Source organism: Megalops cyprinoides, chromosome 6 (assembly GCF_013368585.1).
Source record: "Megalops cyprinoides isolate fMegCyp1 chromosome 6, fMegCyp1.pri, whole genome shotgun sequence".
Lineage (NCBI taxonomy): Eukaryota > Metazoa > Chordata > Actinopteri > Elopiformes > Megalopidae > Megalops > Megalops cyprinoides.
The window spans coordinates 26,930,086-26,955,930 of record NC_050588.1 but is presented as its reverse complement, the minus strand read 5'-3'; the positions used below and the strand labels follow the sequence as shown (position 1 = coordinate 26,955,930).

The following is a 25,845-nucleotide window of genomic DNA, read 5'->3' as shown; positions in this document are numbered from 1 at the left end:
CTGCCTTTCTACACAGTGATGTCATCGCTGAGAGTATTCCATGGTTGCTATGGAGCCCAAGGGGCCATAGGTACTACACAGGGGATCAAACCTTTCTCTGAACGCTTTGCCACATGCTCCTGGATGCGCACATACAGCAACAGAGCAGTCGCTGCAGTACCTGCAGAGCTCAGCCCTGCCAGCGCATTTCCACATGACAGGAGAGTGATTTTATGATGCGTCGGCAGAATTATACAGCGGGCAGCAGCGGTGACCGTGGCATTCTGACCCCGGCAGGGCATGCAGGGGGGGGGGGGAGGTAAACAGTGCGCCAGTACCTGTGCTCAGATTCCCGGGGTGGGCGCCGGGGGCTGGGTAGCTTCAGTGACTGACACGGTGAGATGGCTGTTTACACCGAGGCTGAAATAAACACGTGGCTTTAATGACTGTTTACAGTCCAGCCGCGACGTACTGAACACAGCGCTGTCATTTCCCTAAGTGCTGCTCTACTCAGTAATGATGCAACCGCTACTTACAAAACCCCAGGAATATCACCCCCTGCAGGGATCACTGGAGGGGACCGTTGTCGAGTTGCCAAGTTTTGTGCTCAGGCAGCAAGGGCAAAGAGGCAGAGTGACTGTCCCTAATTATACAGCCCACTAAGGCTGTCCCCTTTCAAGAGACTGAACAGATAAAAACAGAGCGGCCCAGGATAACATTCTACTCAGACGCTCCGCTTACTTCTCATTATCCTGGCCCCATACCGGTTCCCCCCAATAAATAGGCCCCGGTCATTAATTAAATATACATCAAATGCATTTCAAATAACCATGGAGCGTCCACTGTAAGTGCCTGTATGCTCAAAAGTTATCGCCTTTGAAACTGTGCAAGCAATTTTCCGCAACTTCTCATACACTGGCCTTTTCAATGGTGGAAACTTTTTTTTTTTATTATTCCTAATTGTTCTCATCACATTCAGTGCAATCAAATAGCTAAATAAAGTCATTACACTGAAAACGTGACAAGTTTGTATGTAACTTCACTCCCTTAGATCCACATAAACCACACTAGAAGCATAAGAAATACCTCAGCATGCAGCCCAACATTTCTCTTGCATGCAACTTGGCCCTGTTGGCTGTCTGGTCTTGCCCCAGCTGTGTGTCTGTCAGTGTTTTCCTCTGTTACTACAGAATAGACACCACATTACTGAGGCAAACTGTCCATTTGCCTTTTTCCATAGCCAATGCAGTATATGCCTTCTGCTTAGCAAACTCACAGCATCCTCCAGTGCCTTCTGACTTGAAGAGCTATGCTCTTGCATTAGCAGCACTGCTTATATTGCTAACATTATGCTTGAGATTAAAGGGCTGACAGGGAATTACTGTGTACAGCCAGCAGAGACTGGGACTGCATTTTAGGTGACTACAAACCATGGTTCACCTCAATGTTTGGGTGGCTTGCAATGAATCCTACATCTTGTTTATGGTACAGTACATCCAAGCATTAGGCTATGAAAAATGCTACATGCAAGGCATACACAGGCTGCCTGTTATATGTTTCAGCAAGTAACAACACCGTATGCCACTTAGGTATTCTGAGAAATGGGACTAGGAAGACAGAAATACATAAAGTACATTCCTCCATAAACCTGGTCTTGGGAACAAGGCAAATTTGCACATGAAAACAGAAGCATTTTAAGGCTCTGTACTGACGTAGCACAAGCTTGGCTGTTGATTTTTTCATTCAATAATGTCACATCATGTTGTACGTTGAGTGGGGAGAACTTGGTTACATTGCATAAGAAAAAATATGATCATTGAGGAGAACTCTACCCTGAAAGTACAGTATACAATACTACAGCTTTTAGTGGAAAGGGTAGCATCCTAATTTAAGACCTTTATGGTAACATGGTCAGTACTGACAGAACAAAGCCACACATACAGGTTAGCTTGTTGCCCATACATTTTATATTGTTTGCTACACTCACATTTTATTCAACTTATTTTAAACAGAACTGACATCAAATTTTCTCAGGTCTAAGCACACTTTAACGTCATTGGATAAAGTCTGAAAAGGACAGAACTGAACAGCTATTTCAAAGAGAATTTGTAATGTATGTTTCGCTTTATTTTCAGGGCATCTCTGGCAGAAGAGGAAAACTTCCTTAAGAGTCAACATTTCAGAGCTGTAATTATTCCAAGGGAATATCAGTATAAGGCCATTCCTTCACATTTTCAAAGACAATTCATTACACCATAGTTTCTGTAACCAAATAATTTAACATTCACACTTTTGTTGCTGGGAGTGGAACTTGATAAGATAGATATCAAAAGGGAAGCATGATTGTGAATTGACTGATGGTAGCTCAAGGATGAATTGTTATGTGCTTTTCATGTTCTGAAAAAGAATATGGTCATTATGCCTTGTGAAGACTCAGTGTCCCCCATATCCATTATCTCCTCACCATACATTATCCGTTCCCTTGGATTAATAATCTGCAATGAATTTCTAATGCTCCTGGTCTCTCTAAAGCCATCACATGATTTATCTTGCAGAATCTGGCAGGCAGAAGCTGCCATGTTCTCTGCTTATGTGCAAACTTTGCTCTCTGACACGTGCACACATGTGCGCATGCACTTGTATACACACACACACACACACACACACACACACACACGCATGCACACACACACATGCACACACGCACACAAACATGCATACACACACGTGCATGCATTCATATGTGTACAAACACAAGCACACGCACACACGCACACACACACACACACACACACACACACACACACACACACACACATACACACACACAAACATCACCATATTAAGACCTAATCACATGCTAAAACTGCTTTTCATTAGGCCAGGAAGAAGACAGATTGCTATGTGGAGACCACTGACTGTGCACAGGGGCTGTCGATTTATCATAATGGGAGCTGCGACGGCCAGCTGCCCTGGCCCCTTTGATAGCCCCTCTGGTTTGCCCTCCCGTCAATCCGCACATGGCTTCCCCTGATTACGCTCAGCCCATCCGCTGGACCAGGCACCATCTGCAACCGGCCTGCTGATTGCACAGGGGGAGATAGCGATCTGAGGAGAGTGGCGGCTGGATGATTAAGGGGAATTCATCACCACAAGCCCAGATTTCTTGCTAATTATACAAGTAAGGCGGCTGTGCCATTGCGAGAGCGGAATATAAAAGACTGTGGAGATGCGGGCTGCAGTGCAGCAGCATGCCATCTTATGTAAGTTCACACAGCACAGATTTTCACATAAAGCACAGCCCTGGTCTCTGTGATACCTCATTCTGGAGTATTTTTTAATGTTGGACAGTGAATGCAATGTGCTGTGCCTTCACCTGTGCATCTGCATCCGAGCTGTACTATAGGTCTGATCCTACCTGAGCCCAGGTTAGCTGCAGTGGCAGCTGAAGCAGGGAGGAAGCTGAGATCCAGCACGGCACTTACTGGCAGGAGTCTGAGTGCTGCTGCACTGTGCTGAAGCGCACTCCACAAACAAGGAGGATTTCCAGCTGTCCTGTCTAGTCCAGATACAATCCAGTATGACCAAATACATTTCCTGAACAATTACCACGACCGTAATTAATTCTGCCCGTTTAAAATAGGAACGGTAAGTGGCAGGAAACCGATTGGAGTGATTGATGTCCTTGCCCTCCCCTGTTTTCAGCCGCATTGTTTGGCATAATTTGATCATCAGTAAAGAGGGGAAGAGCACGAGGAACAACCAGAGCTCCAAAAAGGTGGCAAAGACTGCAGCGCGAACACAGAGAAAATGTTTAGCTTCGCAGCATAGTAACAACTAAATGGCTGGGGTTATTCTATCATTAATCAGGCAATTTTATTTTACCATTTGGAATTAAAAACGACTGAAAACAGCCACTTAAAGCTTCATCCCAAAGTGTGCTGTGAAGGCAATCCTCATCTGAAAATGGGACCCGTTTAAGAAAACCGAAAATGGTCCCATCTCTAAGCATGAGCCCTAACGGTTTTATGGAGCTTTCAAGGGCGAAGAGTGGCAGAAACAGCGATAAAAGCAAACGCCCCAAAGCTTTTGGAGACATTTTACATCTATTCCCATTACATTTCCAGTGGTTCCCAAGAGCATTCAAATGAGGAGACTTTCCACTGCTGTTCACGTTTTCTCAGTCCTTTTCCTCTTCTGTTCTGGCGTGTGATAGGTCCAGTGGAGTTGCTGAAGAAACCCGCCATGGTGTATTCAGAGTCCTTTCCACAAAGTACAGGTCAATATAGCCTGTCTCTGCTTTTCAAAGCCTGAAAATCCAACAATAGCAATAAACTACATCCTCAAACCTTAAATCAGCACACCACTAAGCTATTGAAGCAATCCCTCATTTTTAATAGTATATAGTAAAAAACTGAAACACAATGGGCACCAAGTCCATACTACATAGCCTACAGCTACTTCATGAAAACATGAAAAAACATTTCTTACTCTGATCTCTGTATTAGAGCTCTGTAGCTGTATTAAACTGCAAGAACAACAAACTCCCAAAAGAGAAAACAATTAACCTGTGTGATAACATTGATGCCTTTGAGAACTGCAACCGCAAAGCACGCTCTGTTGTACTGAAGGCGTGAGATCAATGAATGTGCTATGGACGTCTCTCTCCACTTTAATTCTGATAAAACATTTGAGCATCTGAAGGCGTAATATCTTAACAAAGACCAGGAAAACAGATGAGCCAGAAATACAACTCCTAATGTTACATTCATCTAAAAGGCTGCTGTGCAGATTTTTACTGCGATCAATTGGCCATGAACTTCATTTAGCCTCTTAGCATAACAGCAGCAGCTGAGGTCCTCTGGGACTCATGTGGCATTCTCTCGTGTGTGTTGTTCTTTCCCTTTGTTTCCAAAATCGAAATCAAAAAGAAAAACATGCCTCTCCTAAAGAGACATAGGCTGTGATGTTGGTTTAATGACTCCACCACAGCCCTAAAATGATTAAGCCAATGCCAAATGCGCTGGAAGCAAATCTTGTTAAAATAATCATCACAGTGGATATTTTCTCTGGAAGAATGGCAAGTAAGACTTCAGAGAGAGACGTGAGATATTCCTTGAACAACAGTTCCTTTGTTGTCCTCCAGGACTGGATATAGGGTTACTTTATTCACAAACCACATTTTTTTTCTGTTGTCGTTATAAATAGGCCTTCAATATTTCCAGATGGTAACTCTTCTGCCCAGTCAGAAAAAAAACCTTCCATCTAAAAATTCCTCCAAATTCTGACACATGACCATGTCTAATCATCCTCTCCTTCTCTGCCTGCACTTCCCAAAACACTGCACGAGACTAAAACATTTGAGACATGTTATCTCTGATCCTCAATGTAGTCTGTATTAAAAAATGCAAATTGGAATAGTTATTGAGGTTTTGATTGAAGTCCTATCTACAAAAATGATCAGATTCATATCAATGTCCTTCCGTGTAACAATCTTATTTTTCCTTTCTAAAAGCTTCCAGTTGACCTGCCATTCTGTGTCTTTTGGCAATATTACAACTGTAACTATGTCTGTAACTGTTACATAAGAGCTTGTGACTGCCCTATTGTTAGCAGAGCAGCGGGCTGTTGATAGTGATGGAGATCTGTAATGATACATCATGTTCTCATCTCTTTGGAGAAGAAGCACATTCTTCACTAATTTCTCACAAATGCTATTTCTTTCAGTTGGTAAAGTTTTCCATGGCCTCTGCAGAAAATGGAGCGTGTTTGCTCAAATCGAACACAAAAATACGCTTCAAATAAGCATTAGTTCCCTGCGGTGAAAATAATGGACTGTACTGTATCCCGCTGGGAGACCGAGTGCTACTTGAAATGGGAAAGGTGTAGCATGCTAAATCACATATTCTTAGGAAAAAGAAACCTCAAAAACAGTGACTAAAGAAACATGAGAAAAAAAACAAAACATTTCACCTTCTAGATAAATTATATATTTCTCTGTAGATTATTCCCATTTATTCCTTACAGATTACTTTGTGGTTTAAGGCTAACCTAACAGCCACACAATGTTGCCATGGGTATGGGGTCTTTTTCTGAATGCTTAGAGGTCAGGCTCTGTGCAGTGGGAGATGAAGTGACCCCTTCAATGTGTGGAGGTCACTGTAGCCATAAATTTTGAATGAACACTGGAGAAAATTGCCACCACTCTGTGAAATGTATAAAACATGGAGCACCCCAGGTGGCGGTTGAGGCCGGGCTAGGCATTGACCAGTTGGTGCTCTGGCCGTAAGGAGACTGACCTTGGTCTGGGGTCATCAAAAGGGGAGTGTGGGGAGTACTAGAACCACATTAAGAAGGAGGAAATCAGTTTAAGCTGAGATCTCAGATCAGCCCCCCCCCCACCCTGACCCCCAAAAAATTGAAAACTGATGAATTAAAAGGAGCAAAATGTGTTTCAGCCAATCGTCCAGGAATTAAACTTTTCAATTTGGCGTTTGACTGTGCTGATGTTATGTTACCATTATGTCATACTTGGCTAGGTGAGTAAGTAACTAGCACAGCTGAATCAGTAATGTTTCCTAAAACAAAAAATATTCCCTTTGTGTCTCATCAAGTCTAAGACAGGGAGTGACATTTCTGGAACACGAAAAAAGGATTTGATTCAAAGTATTTGATTCAAAGTCTCGAATATACCCTTCAAAACCTAAAGTGACTTCTCCTAACAAATCGCTCCTAAGGCAGAAGTTGTAGGTCAAATGAATTATGCCAGTGGCATGACACTCTCAAACTAATACTGGACTGATTTTAGGCCAATGAGCCACTTGCAAATGCTGACCCCTCCCCAGTGGATTCAGGTTATGACTACCATATAAATTGATTGTAAGTAACCAGTGAAGAGGAACACACAATGATTTGCCAAATACCACTGTTTTATACTACTCTCCTTTGTTGTGGAAAGCAATGTAAAATCTCAGGCCAAATGATATTGAGATCAAGTTATTTTTCATTTTCACAGCTGGACATTCCAAGAATCAGCTGTTAACACAGGTGTTGCACACAAACATGTCTTTTCATTCTTTTTAAAATTTCAGAGAAGCTTCAATTCATCCCTTCATTTTTTATTTTATCACTTTTTGCAGTGTAGGTCATTTATTAAGTAATAGCACATTTTTTCTACATTTTAAAATATACTCCATATTTTATTTGGCTGCTGTAAATCTAGCAGCTACAAGACTAGTAATAGTTTTCACACAAAAGAAAAACAAAGACATATAAAAGTGGCTGGCTACAGTAGCTAGCTATGGGTTTGGAAGAATAGGTTATTGTTGTCTGTTGTGAGTACAGCAACGCCCTTTTTGAAATATATGTCTAGTTGTAAATGACTGTGCTGCACAATGTAGATCTTAACCTAAAGAATGTTCCATAATTCAAAACACCATAATAAACAACATACAATTACATGTGAGGAAGACAAAGCATGTAAAGACAACAACAGAGCAATATTTCTGTCATTTGGTTATCATCGGATATTATGCAGAATATAAAACTACAATTTCCACTCTCCTCTGCATTTGACAAAACCTTTTCACAACTGACGCCCTGAATAAACAATGTTGTTCAGAGACAGGAAAAAATAACTATTAAGACGCTTCCAGTGTGTTAACTAGAGGTATGAAAAAGACACCAAACCTGATGGATACTACGCTGGCACAGCTAATGTCATGTATATGAAAGCTGTGTCAATGGAAATGTGGTACTATTGAGCTGAACTACAGAAGCACTCCACTAAATAAAGCAGTCATACGTTTGATACATTGTTCCTTACCTTTTCTGAAAAGTTTTATATTTTATTCTATTACTTGAAACTGACCAAGAACAGAGGTTTGCAATGAAAGTGTCACCTGGAGACAAGCTCCCTAGATCTCTTTTGTGATGTAGAGACCCAACAGTGAGGACTGGTTTGTGTTCGTTGTTTAGATTGCCTCCAAATAAATGCTTAGTGGGACTCAGTGGCCACAAACAGCTATTCACTCTAAATTGATACATGTACAGTTTACCAGTCTCATTTTATTTCTTTCAGATTTTTGGCTGGTTCAGCACCTCTTACAAAAGTGCAGTGTCAATATATGCTTTTGCTTTGTAACACAGATTACAGTGCATGCTCCCAGGGTTAGGCACTACCCCCAAAGGACAAAAAAAGGTGGAGCGAAAATTGATTAACAAAAACAAAAGAACTGACAAAAATCTGCACATTCCACATTCTTTTCCCCTTCAGAAAGGCCTGTAAAATGAAACTTCCACTAACTGCAGAAACATGAAACGTAAGTATTAAAATATTAATAATAGCTAATTACAATACTGGCACTGTGTCAGAAATACAAGCGGGGAACCTGAAACCCTCACTATAAGCAGCAGCAGGAGATGAAACAATTCATTTAAAACACCATGCCCCTATATACAGCACGATCTAGCTAATCTAATGGCAAAGTCTGCCTCTCTGTCCTCTTCCTGTCCTCTGTCAGGCACCAATCTGCCAACATGAGGACATCAGGTGTGTTCCATCGAGGGGAAATCGCATAAGGAGACCCCAATCATGTCAGACGAATACCTCTAAATTCCTAACCTGTAAACTCTACACAGAAAGAAATGGACAAGGTACTGAGTTCGGACAAGCACATACGCAAAAAGTAATCTAGTTTCAGTGTATGCATTGTTATTTACACAAAAGATACCTTTACACACTTTTGAATCACTTCAGCCCTTAAAATTTCTCCACACATTGTTCATATGTAACAACTAACACCAGAAAAACCAGCTGAAATCTCCAAAAACAAACTCAATAATGATGAAAAGAATTCCTGACATAGTCAGGAGGAAAGCGTGAAATTCCTTGTAAATGACATCTTTGGTGGTACAGCCAGAGACCACCTTTCCTGACCAAAGTCAGAACACATAGAGGACAGCAAGAGTAAGAGATGGCTTCAGCCTCTTCCTGCAAACCCCACAATACATGCTCTTTCACATGCTTTGGAGAATATGACCCGATAAGTCAAAAGATAACAATATTCAAGCAGTCCACCACTTGTGCAAACCCATCCCACATTTCAGAGCCATTCCAGACCAGCTGAACCCTAGTGAATCAGAGAGAATCTTACACTCCAATGAATCAGACAAAATCTCTTACTCACCAACAGTGGGGCTACAGATCCATTTGACTGAGCTCTCTGCTCTTCATATGTTGTTGTTTGTTGTCACTCAGCTGAACGTGTTGCAGAAACAACCCAAAACAAAACAAAAAAAAAAAAAACCTTTCCCCAGGGAACAGACACGCACGTATTCCAAAGAAAAGGATAACTCGCAGGGCTTGTGCTAACAGTTTTTGCTGTTGAGTCCCTTCCACAACGAGGGAGGCTCTGTCTGTGGAGAAGCCTGGCATCTGACTGAAGTCTGCCCTTGTTTATGGCTGTGCAGCCAAAAGCAGCACACACAGGCTGGCCTCCTGAAAGAACTCTCCAAGGTGGAGCGGCTGGTATGAGCCAAGGAGATTTATTCCCCCAAAAGACAGGTTTCCAGCAAGGGTGTGTTCCCCCCCCGAGCCTAATCCCAGACGTGGAAAATGACAGCACAGTCAGGCAGAGCTCTGCTCCTCACATGGAACGAATCCGTGAGATTCATAAAGTTTTCAATGGGAAAGCAGAAGAGCGCTGGCTTCCTGTCCTTTCAGAGGGAGAGTGAGCGGAACATGACACGAGCGGGCACAGGAGGCTCAGCTAAGGACATGGAGTAAATTAATAATACCCTCTGCTCCCTCAGACTGTGCTTTAATGCCCCTGATCAAATTGCCCCTGCTCTACTGTTTCACTGCAGCCTTTTAACGGACCGGACAGTACAGAGGCAGCTTCTGAAAAACATTTCACTCAGAGCAAACTATCAAAGCCTGCCCGGGCTGTCGACAAAAAAAGCAGGCGGCCTTTGAAACTGAATTTATTACAAATAACTTGAGGGAAACAGGTACGGCATTTCCCCCAGCAGCTGTGGTCCTCTTTCTGAAGGATTTCTGAGAGGACACAGGCTCAGGGAGGCTGCAGACAGGCAGCAGGGGAGAGGAAAAACAGGGGGGCTCAGGAAAACGAACAAACGTGAGCAAGGCCTGCGCTCCGAAATGAAAGACTTTCTGAGGTATGACTCAAGGCCTCAGGAATGCTCCTCCTGTGGGATGCAATCGCCTGTGGCCGACAGAGAGGAGAAGCCAGCCGTTTCCTCCAGCGAAGACTGCTATCGCAGAAACGATCTCTCAGACTCAGCAAACACTGTGAAAGGCAGTAAAACGTGGGCAAGCAGAGATGAGGGCTGATTCTAAAATGCTCTGCTTCGGTACCAAATGAGGGGGCACGCAGTGGCTAAACACCTTTTCATCACATGTGTAGACACTTTACAGTTCTCTATTGCACAGTGACCCCTCTGAGGTGAATGTGATGATTCTACATTGGTTTGACTGAAATCCAATATTGATTTAAGAAAAAGCTTCTTGTACTTTGCAAAGCAAGATGAAGATGACTTCTGAGTGCTATTTGTGTCTTTAGTGATGGGACACTCCCTTTCAAGCACTGCTGTCTCATGTCGAACATCTGGCATCTGTGTGTGTGTGTACATGTGTGTGTTTGTGTGTATGGGGGAGGGGTACCGGGGCTACAATTAGTCACAAAACTGAGACACGTGTAAAGAGAAACTGACACTCTACAAACATGAGAGGAAAATTCATGTAACACCAGGACTGGAAAGACACACAGGAATTTTTACATGTACCAGATGCAGAATAGAAATTCAATAAAATAAGTATGCTGCTTATAATAAAATAAGTACGCTGGTTGATTCCAGTAGGGTACAGCTTCCTATAAAAACAAAACTTAAACTATGCCCGGGCAATCCATGAGGCTTGAATTACAGACCATACAATTTATGGGTTGTGATCGGCTAATTCGCTGACTAAGGAGGCTCTGGTCTAACCCTGTAGCCACTAATTGAAGCCTTGCAAACTGAAATCATCAGAAGCGCGGGGCCATAAATGCGTTAACTCTTTTTTTACTGATGGGCTTGTAAAAGTCAGCCATACACAAAATTAAACCTCTGGATGACTTTTAATGGGATGAAGGGTCATAAATGTGGCTATGCATGACCCCAGCTGTCCATGCTTTAGTTTCAACTTTGTTCTTGCAATCCTACCATGCAAGGCTGATAAATACAGTAAAACATGGGATGGGCAGAAGCAAACTAACCAGTCTTCCCCCAGCTGTTGAACACATAAATGACAGCTCAACACAGGGCACTGCTTTCATTGCTTTGTTGTTGTATGTTTAAAATGAACACCTTGAAAATGACTTCTGGAGACACACAGAACATATAGCGAAGCATATCCATGCAGTCAAACCACTACAGATTTGAGAGATTATACCAAACAACAAAACAAAAGGGATTCTTACAAAGTCAAATTAATGTTTATCAACATGATAAACATTAAGAGGGAAATGTCAATCATATAGACACAGACAAACAAAATATTTTACCTCCGGATGAGAAAACCTAATTCCTTACTATGAAACTAAATAGCAGGCACCAGTAACATGTGATGAGTGCATGGCAAATTGGATCTAACGCATCTCCAGAAGTACTTTAAATGTGCATAACATGTGACAGCTATGAGGGGACCAGGAGCACCCCCTCTATTGGAGAGGCTCTGACGGATGCCTTTTCCAGCACTCCACGGCAGTGCTCGCCTCTGCGGAAATAGGATACCCTACCTTAACGTCCTCACTGAAATGCAGTACTTCCACATTAGATTCCACATTGCAGTGACATAGCTCGTCTGGTGGCTTGAGGCTTGTCTGAAAAAGGTTCTGTGGTCCACAGGGAACAAGGGTAGAAATGTCACAGGTACGCGCCGCAGTCAAGAGTCTGCCACGGAGCGAGTGACAAGAACTGCCAGCTTTAAAACACGCCGCTCCCTCCGCTTTTCACAGGACCACAAAATCTGTCCCGTGTTTCTAACCCTCCCGAGAAAAAATGACTAATTCCTCTTCCCACAGCTCAAGTTACTGCAGTTGTTGCGCTTCATGAGCTCCTCGTCTGGCTTTATTTGTCCCGTTCCACTGAGCTGTTCAAGTCAGTAGTGAGCGTGAGGCTAACATGCTCAGACATTACCAAGTATGGCAAAGCCACTAAGTACAGAATACTAGGAAAATGAGTCTACGGTTTACTTCTATAATGCAGGCTGTCCACACGCACCCCAAAGCCCTCCTTCCCTTGCTATCACTTACTTGTGGATCACAATACACCCTAAATCATCTGGTTGGGACTGTCTAAACTCCCCGCTGTCTGTGGGGTGGTTGGCTGGCCTCCTTGTAAGAGGCAGCAGTCAGGCCCCGGTCCAACAGTGACACACCTCCCTATGGAACACTAAGGCGGGGGAGAGTTTAACTCATGTTCTCAGCTTGGGTAGAAACATTTATACTATTAAGTCAGTCTTTATAACATGACAGGGGTAATGTAAAGGAATATAAACATGGGATTGTTTACCGTTGATGGGGTTTGAGTTAAGCCCAAGACACAGAGCACATTCAGCAGCCACTCCTGTCCGGTCTGCCACAGAGGCAGTGAGGTCATAATCAAGTTCCACAGAAGAGTGATGCAGGGCTTGGTTTCTGAGTGCTATTCATGACTGAGAAAGTCCACTGTTATTTCAAAATAGACCCAAACACAACACCGGGGAGGTCATTGAGAGAGAGAGAGAGGGAGCAAGAGAGAGAGAGAGATTGAGAAAGAAAGGGGGTAAGAAGGAGGGAGAAAGAGAGAAATATAGTCAGAAAATGAGATGGTTGCAAAGAGTAAAATTTAATGCACATTAACTGGTGCTTGAGGACCTGGTTTAGTCATGGCCACTATAGTGGCTTTAAAATTTTGATGAAAGTGGTTACTGATGACGAATCTGAACATGATTATCCATATTGCACAAAGCAGTAAGTAGCAAATCTGGGTGAGTCTAAAAAGAATGTGTGCTGCTTCTGAACACAAAGGCCCAGTGTTGTTTAAGATCCATGTATGACGCAAAATCCCTGCTGCTCAAAAGATAATTGCTTAACAATTCAGACTTCTCAGACTTCCTGCATTGTGAAAACTGCTTTGATAAAATGTATGCATCCTTTTCAAAATGAAACACAGTAGAATAAAACAATACAATGTCAAGCAGAAAAGGAACTTCATATTATGTTAATTCGCATTATCTGTGGACCACAGTGACTCTGGTGCCAATGTGAGAGCTAGGTCATGGGTCATTATTCTGTGCAAAGTTTAAAAATATCAACCTAATCTGCCTTTTCTTCCTTTTTTCACCAAACCTATATGATCTCCAGTTGCATGTCAGGCTAGTGTATTCACAACAATCTCCACCCTTGTGAAGGCAATTCTCTGATTCACACACAGGGAAATTCAACTATTTTTCAGGCTACAGTGATCTGGGCACTAACTGGAAAACAGGCGCTACTTCATTGACCTTATGCAAACTTGGCAAGTCATAGGGTGACAAGATGTGTGTTATGAGGGGACCACGGCCGACCTTCCCACCCCTGCCGCTGGTAGAACAATTTGTTCCACTATGTGGCTTCCTGGTTATTGTCAGCAGATGACACAGCTAGTTTTGAACCACACTGCAGACTATGCTCTGAACAAGCACATATACTACATTTACTACAGCTTAAGCCACTTCAGACCTGCATCAATCTTTTTCACATATACTGGACATGGAAGAAGAGCATAGGCTTTAACTCATTCTCCCTCTAATCTAGAATATGGCCAACAACAGTATGAGACAACTCTAATATAATATTAAACCAAATGTAGAATTTAAAGATCACATTTAACACATGAATAAGTTGAAACACATAAAATCTGCCAGAAACTGTATACACTGAAAGACATGGAAAAAACTGTGATTGTACTGAAAAAGTAATAGTTGCATTTACTTTTAAGTGAAAGATAAGAGGAAACTTTTAACTGATCCCTAAGTGTAAATATAGGAAAAAATTACTACTAGGGGACATGAAGTGGTACTGTTTAAAAATGAATGTCTTTTGTGGTAAATCATATCTGATTATCTCAGACCTTATTAACAAATCTTATTCTCAGATATGATTCACATTCTAAATAAGCAATAATACAAGCAGAAACAACATTTAACTGAAACACGAAAACCACAAATTACACACACTGTGGTGACAGAGTTTGATATTTTTTTTGTAATGTTAGAGGAATTGAATTAAAGAGGATTAAACCAAATGAATGCATTCCATTTTGCACTAACTGCATATTCATGACTCATGCCAAGCCCATCCAGAGACTGCGCTGCAAGTGCGAGTTTGTTTGATTTAATCCAGCCTGTCTAAGTGCTCAGTTTCCTGCTGCCAAACAACTGGGGAAGCAATCAAGATGATGCAAGCATTCCAGATATGGAAAGTACAGTACTGATTGTGAGCCATCCACACTGCAGTTGACCTGGGGATAAATGAATCCCCTTACATACCCCCAAATACTCTCCAGAAAGCCCCAAGTACAACACTGATCACTGATCTTGTCTGAAACTTTCAAAAGCGCCTGTGTAAGGGTGACATACACTATCTCTGTACTCAGTGCTAGGCTGCAGTTCACATGGGCTTGCCAACACACATTTTTACAGTTGCTCAGTGGAGGCTCTTATTCATAGTAACTCACAAACAATAAGTAATAATTTTAACATCACCTATTTGCACAGCTGTATCTTTACTGAGGCAATACAGCTGAAGTATCTCGCCCAAGGGTACAACAGCAGTACTCCACCAGGGATCAAACAAGAAACATTTGGGTTACAAGCCCTGTCTCTAGCTACTACACCTGAATGCTGCCACAACGCAGTGATGTCATATACCACCCACATTATTTTATTATTTACATTACTCCACTGATTCAGACATCAAAATCAACAACAGCTTTAACAGTTACAAAAATGAACACAGATTGTGCATTTACTCTGTCATTTTCAGCAGCATACTTTTCTAAACTTAAAATGACAAAAAAGCATTGTATGTGAATATCTGCACAGGGCAAACCTTGGTAAATGTCTTGGTAAACCTCTAGATAGAAGCTTATGTAAGACATGAAAGCCCAGAAGCTTTGAGTGGAGGTCCCTGAAGATAAGTGCTCTGTGGATAAGATGTGGCATGGGACGCTGGAGGCGGGAAGCAAAAACAGCTGGTACTGTGTGTCGGATGCTTCCCCTGAGTCCAATGGATATGGTATCTCAGTGCCAGCTTAGTCAGAGCACATTTATTTTATGCTGCACAACTAGGGAGGAAAGACAGAGAGAGGGGGAGGATGGGAGGAAGCCAGACCCTGGAGCACAGAAGCAATCAGGCGCAAATCAGGTGCACACAGTCCACGCAGCTCACCCACAAGGTTTACAGATGCTCTGTTAAGATGGGGGAGGGGTAGGGGTGGGGTGGGGTTGGGGGGGAGGGTCATGATACAACTCATATTTAGAGGGTGCTGTCTCTCACTTTTACAGAGAAGGACTTTCAGGCCATCGGGTCTTGGAAAAGGATTCTCAGTGTTAATACACTATTGCAGAGCTGGCAGACACACAAAGCTCCCAGGTGGAGTGGTAACTCCCTGCCTCCAGCGAGGTCTAGACAGATTAACCTGTGGTAGTCACCGAGTGGGTGACCGCGCTGTAAGTCTCAGGCCCATTCCAGCACCTACCCAGCGGCCCAGGGCTAGGGAAAGTGATGCTTGTGTGTGTGCTCAGCTGTCTGTGCGATGGCAGCCTCAGGGCGCTAGGCTGAGGCACTTGGGAACAGAACACACCCACAGCTGCTACGGCACATTCACCATGACAATAGAAAACGACACGTGCGCTGATGGCCTGGTCATCTATCAATGTGTCACTGGCTTTCACATATCCTAGCACAATTCTAGTAAAGTCACAATTGCTTAGCTTTGGCGACAGTTCACATCAGTATGAAGCCAATATGAGGGGCAGTGTGAATATATACCACATATATGCACAGTACTATGTAGCGATCACTTCTTTCTCTAATTTGAGAAACTCTGGTGGCCACCCAAATGTGATTAGACACATGATTACTGTACCTCTATGCCTAATGCAACTAACTACATTGACTGCTGTATTTCTGACACCACGGAGAGCTCCATACGGCTACCCTATGCCTTTAACAGAGCTTTTATTTTCCATTCCTTTCACTGCTAAAAAGGATTCTGAGGCACTCCCCTGAACGGCTGCCAGAGGTAACACACAAGCAGCTTACTGCCGAGCCTTTTGCCTTCTCTCATTACTGTCTTAGTGCTTGGCAACCACAGACAGGCCAGTGGGGGAAAAAAACGTGTTAGGTTCACGTCTGCAGAAAGCTTTCCAACAAACTCTTGTGTCCCTCAGTCCCAGCCACCCACCCTTCCCATATTTTTAAAGACAGCAATAAAACGAAGGGCTGTGATACAGTGGTCATTGCTGACAACTCAATAACAGTTTGTAACAGCAGGAAAAGTGCTGAACTTCAAACCATGTGCCAAAAATCCAAGTGAATTCATTAGGATAATACATTAATTATGAGGAGCGGAATCAGCCACTTTTTATTTTTCCTTCTTATTTTCTGCGTGTTTAGTGGGTCACAGCAGTTGGACTACTCCCTCCCATTACTGGAATGCACACTCCCAAGCACAATTCCACTTGGGTCAGAGACCTTGCTGGTAATATGCCATGTCAAGGGGATGAAACAATGGAGAAAATGGCTTCACTCAAACTGAGTGCTACAGGGCCTCCCTGACACGAAGACAATTAGAGCACACAATGGCCATCCATCCTGCAGCTACCACTAAGTGAGAGGATCTACACTGACTGCAAAAACAGAACTGGGAGTACACAAGCACAGGCACACTACACACTCCACTAACTCTGTACACCATCCACTGTATGCTCGTAATGAAATGGTAAGATAATGAATACATGATGGGGGAAAGGGAGGGGGGACGGGGGGCAGAGAATATACAAAATCAGGACAAATTAGGACACACCCATTACTTACAACACAGGCAGGGTTGAGCAGCCGTGGACCACAGTTTGAGAATAAACAAAATTGTACTAATGTCTCTCGGGGCTTTGTTTCTCAAGCTTCAAAAGTTTGAAGCCGATATCACCACCCACGGGTTGGTGAAAGGGAATATCAATGAGGTATTTTGTGCATCTGAGTGTGTCAAGCAGCTGCTCTTATCTGCCCTCGCAGGGTCTCAGCTTAATGGAAGACGTGGAAGACGGAGACCTCTCTGATTAGCGTCAGTTAGGGGCCTCAGAATCTGGCAATCACAATAAAAAGATTATTCTGTGGCTGTGTGTCACGGGACATTGTGTGAAAAACATGTGTTAGGCTAACATCGTTATTATATTTAAACAAAACCATAAACAATATTCCTATGCTTTTTGTAATGCCTTTTAACATGTATCAGAATGAGCCAAAATGGACAAGTCACTGGCTGGAGGATCACAAAGTACAGTAGCTTTTGTTCCAGCCAAATCCTCTTGTATAATTGGTACTATTAGTTACAGCAATTAGCCATGGACATTTATATTTATGTATTTCCCACACTTAAGCACAATATTTCTTGCGTATGTCAAACCGAGTAAATGATTTGGCTAATTAAATAATTCAGGGGCTGGAGCATAGCTATCACACGCATGAAAGTGAGCTGGAGGAGGACAGCAAAAAAACAACAAAGTGATTCATTACAATGGCAGAGGCACCAGGGCCGGAGACAGACAGACAGGATTATAAGGCCCAATGTGAGATCAGATCAGTAATGTGAGAACTGACCCACACACACAGGGGGTTACCATACAAAAGCTGGTACTCCAACAGCAGCAGCCATTTCTATAATCTTGTGCTTTTTATGGAGCGGTTGCTTCTTTCCTAAAACATTCATGGAAAAGATTATACATGTTCCTGTGTTTATACTGTATTTTAAGTACTCTCACAATTGATCTAATCAAACCTTCAGGACAATGTGTGTTTAATTCTATTAACAATGTGATATGCCTGCTTCCCTGAAGTGAGAACCTTCTGATGTGCTCTCAGGAGGATTTCTGGGAACAGACTCATGTGACAGTGACACTGAATACAAACTCCAGCATCATTCCATGAAACACGACGTTGCACTGCCCCCTCCACGCATACCTCCGAGGAAGCAGAGGTTTGACTGCATGTAATCACAATGCTAAAAACACAAACCGATGATGTAAACTGGATGATTTCCATTATATTTCATACACACCATTGAAAAAGGAAATGGATAACGTAAACCATTTAATCTAATGTAAAAATGCAAATGAAAAGCTGATTGAGAAAAAAATAACACAGGAGAAGCTTCCTTAATGCCCAGAGTCTATAATGAAACAAAAATCACCTTCCACAACAGTGCTGCCAGGAGATAAAAGATGTGAGGTGAATTTCATAGCCTACACAGAAATGAGGAGGGGGGATGGGCAGGTTCATAAATAACTGGCCCAGAAGGTGTCTGACAATCCAATCCACACTCGCAGATACACCTCCTTAAGGGCAGACAGATTTTTACACTTACAATTTCGCATCTGTATGCTGTTAAACCGAGTAGCTTTGATCTGAGAAGAACTCCATACAGTTCACCATTTCCTAATTTATGAGGGGGAAACAAGTGCATTGCAGAAACGGAAATATCAGAACACTGACGGAACCATTTAAACTTTTCAATGTGTTAATGAAGACTTCTTTCTTTGTGTGATATATGAGACCAGAGGCTTGCACTGACTTTGATAAGGGCTTTTGTCATGATGAGAGAAAAACCACCAGCCTTAAAAACACCAATACAATTATCTTGCAAAAGAAATTATTCCAAACCACTCAAAAATCCTGTAACACACTAGTCAGATGAGGAGTGAGAAAGGAGATTAAAACTTGCTAAAAGATCAGAGAGGGGGAGGGTGAGGTGCACCCATGTGTCTGAGGGACCCTGAGTGCTCTGCGTGTTTCTTGCTGTAAAGTTCTGGTCCCTGGCTGCAGCCGCACACAAGAGAGAGCGTGAAATTGAGCCGCATTGGAGCATGTCGGCCCACAGCTGTACCGGGACATTCACAGCAGCACAGACCACACATTACCAGGCCTTTCGGCAATGAAAAGCTAGCGCTGCGGTGCCTCTGTCCCCCTCTCACTGTCCCACACAAAGCAGCTCCGTGGGAACAGCAGGGTACAGGAGTGAGTCTCTGTCCTGACAGGGGGGGGGCACACGGGAGGCTCAATTACTGAATAATCAGCTTGAAAAGTCCAAGAAATGATGGAAATTAATTCCAGGAATCACAGACACTGTAAACACCATGTTAACTATGGAGTTTGATTGGTATTCTTTAAACATTAAGACATAGCACAACCAATGGTTAGTGTTAAAAAAGGTTTGTATATGTACACAAAATACCCAATCAGAGTATTAAAAAGGTTATTTTACACTACTCAGTCATGTAAAAAGCAAACTATCTTTATCTCTGCACTTCACAAAACATAATTTCATTAACCAAACAGGGCCTGGGCACATGGAAGACACAAGAAAGAAAGTTATGATTGATTGGTCAGATCACAGGCCATTATTTTACTTGAAAATTTGAGTGAACAAATTTCATCTTACCTTTTATAAAACCCATTGAGTGGCTGCAGACACAAGAACTGCCAATAATCCAAACAGAATGCTTTCAGTTTCAACATGGTTTCGGGAGGCAGAGGGGAAGAGAAAAGGTCAGTGCTCTACCATCACAACGGGCTTCTTTGTAGGGAACTGCGGTCCATCAGGCCCGGCAGAAGCCTGTTTTTTACACGGCGTGAGCGGGGCGCGGCGTTGCTCCTCTAAAGCCCGCTGAGGTGTGTGTGAGAGCAGAGGCAGAGCCCAACATGGCACGCGGTCCTGTCACTGCCTGCAAACCGCGGGGACGACGGTGACACGGCCGAGCATCCCTTCCCCCCACGGTCCCCCTAAAACGCCCCCCTCAAGTCCTGAGTGGGACAGAGCCGGCTGCTGCAGTCCTTCTGACGCGGAACCACGCGCCGAGGCGTCCCCTGACACAATGCGCGCTTCTCCACAGGAAATGACCGACACGCTGCTGCCGGTGCTGTGGGATTGCACCGTGCTCTCTCTGGCTCCAGCAGCCAGTGCATCAAAGTGCGCTGTCGTAGAGGACAGATTCTCCTCCACACACTCCCCCCTACAGATCTCACTTTCTCTTACTCAGTCCCAGCGAGGCCTCTTGTGCTCCTGCACAGCGGTACAGTTCCCAATTTGTGGAGGAAAAGCAGGCTGCTGTCTCTCCTTCCCAGGTCTCCAGGACTGAATTACAGCTGCTCCATTGTCTGTCAGTGACGATGACATGGACTGGCCTCACCACGCTTCAGTTAGATGACAATGCAAACAAAGGCCTCCCCGATCGCAGTATTAATTATGCCTTACCTAATTCCCAGCACCCTTTGCCAGACAGGACTGTGCAGAGAAAAGCTAATCATCAGACCCACATGGTGCGCTGTGGGGAAAGCGCTCAGCAAAGGGGCCGTCCACATAAAGCCTCATGGAGATATGCTGATGCTGGTTGCTGGGGCAACAGTAACACGGTGATAAAATTGTAAATGGAACCTTGATGACAATTGCTGATTGGTCGGAGAGGAACTGAGAACTGCCGCACTTAGTAGTAGAGTACATGCCCACCTCCACTATGTGCTCTGAATTTCAGCATAAGCTAATCAGCGGCACTGGAAAACAAAACCTATTCAGGTTGCACTAATTTACATACTCGGTTTAATGCAGCCAAGGACAATGGAAGGGCAAAGAGGAAAAATGCTAGATTTACCATTAATTATTCTTGAGTATTCATTTCAGTGCTGATAAAGCTGAATGAGCAACTGAAAAAAATGATTGAAAATGGCGTTTGGTGTTTTCATGGGACATGGTTTGCATAACACACAACAATATGCTAATGTAATTTAAATGCTGTGGTTACTGAAGCAAGCGCTAAATAACAGAAGTACTCCAACAGCCACATCCTACTTAAACCTTTTCAAGGCGCTCCAAATACTAAGGGATATGCAGCATAGTACCATTTCCACAGTGAAACATTTAAGCATCTTCATAAAGAGCGCATTAAAGGGTGGGCACAGTGTAGCCATGGCTGAGATGGAGGTTTGGGAGAGAGTGTGGGAGGGCTGCTCATCGCCATGCAGTGAGAGCAGTCCGCTCTTAGCGCTGACTTAAGTCGGGGCAAGGGTGCGAGGCTCCATCTCACGCCCCACACCAGACACAGCTTGCCTCCTTTCACCCCCTTCCTGGCACAAACATGGGCTCCCTCTGTTCAGAGACACCCCATCAATAGCACAGAGCCCCCAGAGCCAGCAGAAACCCCAGGAAAGACTGAGGACCCATTGTACGCACCAAGACGGTGAGAAATTAATCTTCACACCATCAGCCACAAAAGAAGAGTGCAACGCCCGATGATGTGTGACATGGGTCATTCACAATATAGAACCTAGATGTATCCCTTTGTTTATTATTTTTTTCTTCAGTGCATTTCACTGCCGGATAAAGTATTTCATATTCACCCTTTACTATTTGTAAATGCAGGCTGATTTTACCTGCTGTGGTTACTTAACATGAGGACATCAAACTGAATTCCATATCTTCTCTTATCCTACAGTCCTGTATGGAATGCAAGACTGATCTGAGTGATACTGGTGCGCGAGTAAAAATGAAGGCAGCCGTCCGTTTCCTTGAAAACTGTCTGAAAACACAATGTTGCTGTGGTGCTGTGAATTTCCCGCTAGGGGAAGCTTACATAAAAAACAAAATTCATCAGAATACTTACACAAAACGCTGCATTTAAGACGTAAGATAAGCAGCTGTACAATGCCAATCAGAGGCAATGTTGCATGCTTCATTGTTAAATGCAGTGCAATCACTTGGAAGTAAAAGCAAGTGAGCAAAATGTTATATGCATACTTGACACTGATAAGTGACAAAACCTGAACAAAAACTATTTCTGTTTACCTCCCTCACTGTATTGACTATGAACATACTGCTATGACACTTATCTTGAGTTAAGCATGCTAACTGTGCAGTACGCTAATGTATGATGCAGATACCTTCATATGCAAATGCTTCATCCATTCATACAAAGCAGTGCAGTCAACATTCACATTATGCAAAACTCACTTAAAGTCTATTAATTCTACAATCTGCTGCTGCCTTTTGGGTCCTGCATAGGGTATATTTCACTTGTGATTAAGACTGAAAGTTAGTGTCTCTGATTCCATTTAGCCAGATCTGTGAAGCATAACTGAATGTGCTTCTGTATAAACACTGTCAGTCATTTAAACTGAATCGTTAACCAGAATTGCAAAAATAGAAGCCCCTCAGAATGTAGGTACAGTATACTTGCACGATCAGAGGAACCCAAGCATATCTGAAATGATATTCACTCACGTAACGTTGCACTTAATTTTGAAGCAAAGTCAATAAACATTACGGCTTGTAAATTGTGTTCTGATTAATTCAGCTCAATTCCCAAGGGACTGGATGTCATTAGATATGGAAATTAAATACACATGGGCTGTCTGAAATGGTTTTTATTTTTAATATGAATTTGGCCTCATGCATGTTTACGCAAATGCATAACTTGTGTTCCCTGAACCCCTCACCTAGTATAGCCAACAGTGAAGCTTAGCTGGGAATGCTGTGAGACTGTAAAATACTGAATATATTGTGTGGGGTTTTAAATTTAGCAATATTTGATCTTATTAAATGATGTGAGTAATTGCAACCCCAGGCATGAGAGAAGCTTTTAATGAACACTGTTTTCACTGCATTGTCAGGAAGTTTGAATTCGCAATAGAAGTGCTGTCAAAGTAATTACATTTGAGAGTGATGAATAACTAGAGGACATGTTCGGCATTCTGGGGCTTTTGTGCTGTTCTGAAACAGCCACTCAGGGGATGTCCATCCAGAAAGCTAACATATTGTCCAAACAGATTGACAAGGGACTGCAAAGGCTTTTTACTATCCTCACTCAGTCATTTGGTCTTTTAAGGATAGGTCCTTCCATTTTATTTCCCCCTCGTTTGTTAGGGGACCCCAATGAACATAACTTGTGAGTGGGGTTACACATGTCCTTCTGCCCATCCCACAACACCAGAGTAAACAGTCCCATTGTTTCCCTGACAGTCAGAGGGGGGCATCCGGATCCGAGGAGAAGGGTGAATCCTCTATTGAACAGACGGTCGGCTGAATGGAAGCACATTCATCATCTGCCCTCCGGGGCCCTGTGAATCGGCCATTTTCTTCCAGGCAGAATTGAGACGTTTTCAATGCCTAATCACCGCTTTGCCCAAGTAACACCTGAGTACGGGTGGTCTGAGCCTTAGCAGGAGAAGGGGGGAAGGGCAGAGAGTGAGAGAAAGCATTAGAGACAGACATTTAATCATTTCATTGGAGTAGTTTTAATTATCCCTCATAAGAATCTTTTTTTAATTGCTCCATTTGTTTGTTGTGCACTTACGTGTAGTCTGTCATGCACGTAAAGCAACTCGAATTTAATTAAACTGAGCAGGAGGGAGAAAGGGAAGGAGGGAGGGTAGGAGGGAGAGAGAGAAAAAGAGGGACAGAAAGTGAGAATGAGTCAATTTGTTTCAAGTTTCAAAGTTTTATCTGTCACATGCCCAGGTACAATGTACAGTGCAGTGAAATGATGGTCGGCAGCGGGGCAGACTGTGCAAACTCACAATAGAAAAATAAGTTACACGCAACTCATCAATTACACACAATAGAAAAAAATATAAAGATGGAAGTATAAAAATATAAAGGAAGTAACTTAATGAAGATATAAAACGCGATGGAAAATGTGCAAGATGTGCACTTTGCGGCATCCTTCCACTGCATCCACACAATGCAGCAGCACGTGCACAAACAGGAGCCCCACAGCTTCTGTCAAGGCCTCCCCTGCTGTCCCGGGGTCAAGGGGCATCCCTTTCCGTGCTTATCGGACTGACAGCTCAAGGCCCTCAAACCCCGCCCCACCACACGCAATCACCAGCATCTCACTGAGCAAGGCAAGGGATGTATAAAATAAACAGCGATTCGGCACAGCCTTGGCTACAACAACAGAAGGCAGAAACAATCCATGAATATATCAATGCTCATATACCATATGTACAAGACATTGTCCAACAATAACCTCTCTGCATTGCATAAACTGAGGGACACACTGAACCTGGCACATATTTAATGGAAACCTGGCTCAGATACAAAAAAAAGAGACTGCTAAGGGTGACTTTTAAGAAACATTGTTCAAGGCTATGTCCTGTGTTTCCTGCTTGGAGCTAGCGCTTGAGAGGCTGGGCTCTTGAGGTGACGGCTTTGTTGCCTAAGCCATTAGAAGGGCGTTTGGGCACCAGGTGCTCCTTGCTCGGGGACCCAGCTGTGACTGCAGCTCCCGCTAAATGAGCCCAGGAAGGCTGCCGTGTTAATGGCCGCCGTCACCTCCTGGGCGACGGCACTACTTCCTCTCACTTCACTTTCCCCTCAGGGCGGGGAGGCCTCAGGCAGCGCTCAGCAGTGACAGAGGGGAGACAGCCTTACAGTGTTTGTAATTCCACATTAGACAAAGCCTTGACCATCGCATCAGAGGCTTGCAGACAGAATTGCTGACAGAGGCAGAGTGCCTTTTCCTGCTGAACTATGACAGGAGTCAAAACAAAGTCAAACGCCCTTCTGCCTTCCTTTTTATTTATGCACCACGTTGGCAAGGAGGGACACACGAACGCAGCCATTTCTTTCAAAAGCCGGCATGTTAATTCTACCTGAGGCCCACGGAAAGCACTGACAATAGCCTGATTGCCGGAAAAGTGGGTAAATGAACTCAATCAGCTGCATTCATTCCAGCTCCCGCAGAGCTGTTGGGGGAACTCGTCCTACTGCTGCATGGTAATTTCCTCCCCAGCACAGCTATTTAGAAATGTCAATACAAGACTAGAAGGGCTTTTAAAATGACACTTGGGGACAGGCTTAAAAGCAGTGTAGCTTACTGTTACAGTCATAGAGCACCGCACTGCAATTTAAATTGATTAAACAATTCTCCCTCTTCTTCAAAGGACAAGTCCATTGTTTCCCACTATTGGAATAAAGGTGCATATTGTCTTTTATGTAAAAATAATAACTGGGCGCAGAGAAAATCTCAGATGTTAGCATTAAATGTCAGAGATAAATCTGACATGAATCATGAAATGCTGCTAATGGCACTCAAAAATGATGTGCTTATAAAAATAACAGGATTGCGTGCTTCCCTTGCACAATAGCTCATCTCTGTCACTGTGGGCGATCACATGAACTGACACAGGTTTTGGGCTGTTTACCTTATTCACGTCACAGAGGACGAGAAAAATACCAGCCAAAGCACTTTTGATACGATGACCTTCCTGAAATACTCTTCGAAAACACTTTTATCCGTAAATCGAACGTCGTCCAGGGCTGAGTTTCCCAGGAAGAGGCCTGCTTAATTTGTTCCACATGCTCGAAGTCTGAGATACTGGATGACTCATGGAAGCACTGCGTGGACGGCCTGATGTGCCGAGAGAACAGATGCAGGGCGAGGAGTCTGAAGCCTGGCTTGGGATCGGCTGGGGTGAAACCTCTGATCAAAGCCTCAGCCAGCGCTGTGTGACGCTGAGGAGAAGTCGAACTGAGGAAGCGTACAGGACGCCCAAAGTCTGTCCTCTGCTT

The 25,845-nt window shown here is 43.5% G+C and overlaps 1 protein-coding gene across 6 annotated transcripts in view; it reads right to left on the bottom strand.

The window, feature by feature from the left end:
- Window positions 1–25,845, bottom strand: part of iqsec1b (IQ motif and Sec7 domain ArfGEF 1b) — a 178,684-nt gene that overhangs the window by 57,710 nt on the left and 95,129 nt on the right. Inside the window, exon 1 of one of the 6 annotated variants that reach the window (XM_036530232.1) lies at window positions 19,723–19,833. The exons of 4 other annotated variants lie outside the window; for them this stretch is intronic. In XM_036530232.1, the coding sequence (XP_036386125.1) occupies window positions 19,723–19,799 (77 nt within the window). In that variant the 5' untranslated portion in view covers window positions 19,800–19,833. Of the gene's footprint in view, window positions 1–11,777; window positions 11,852–19,722; window positions 19,834–25,845 lie in introns of those variants that run through there. One more of the 6 variants, XM_036530235.1, reaches the window with a different exon arrangement.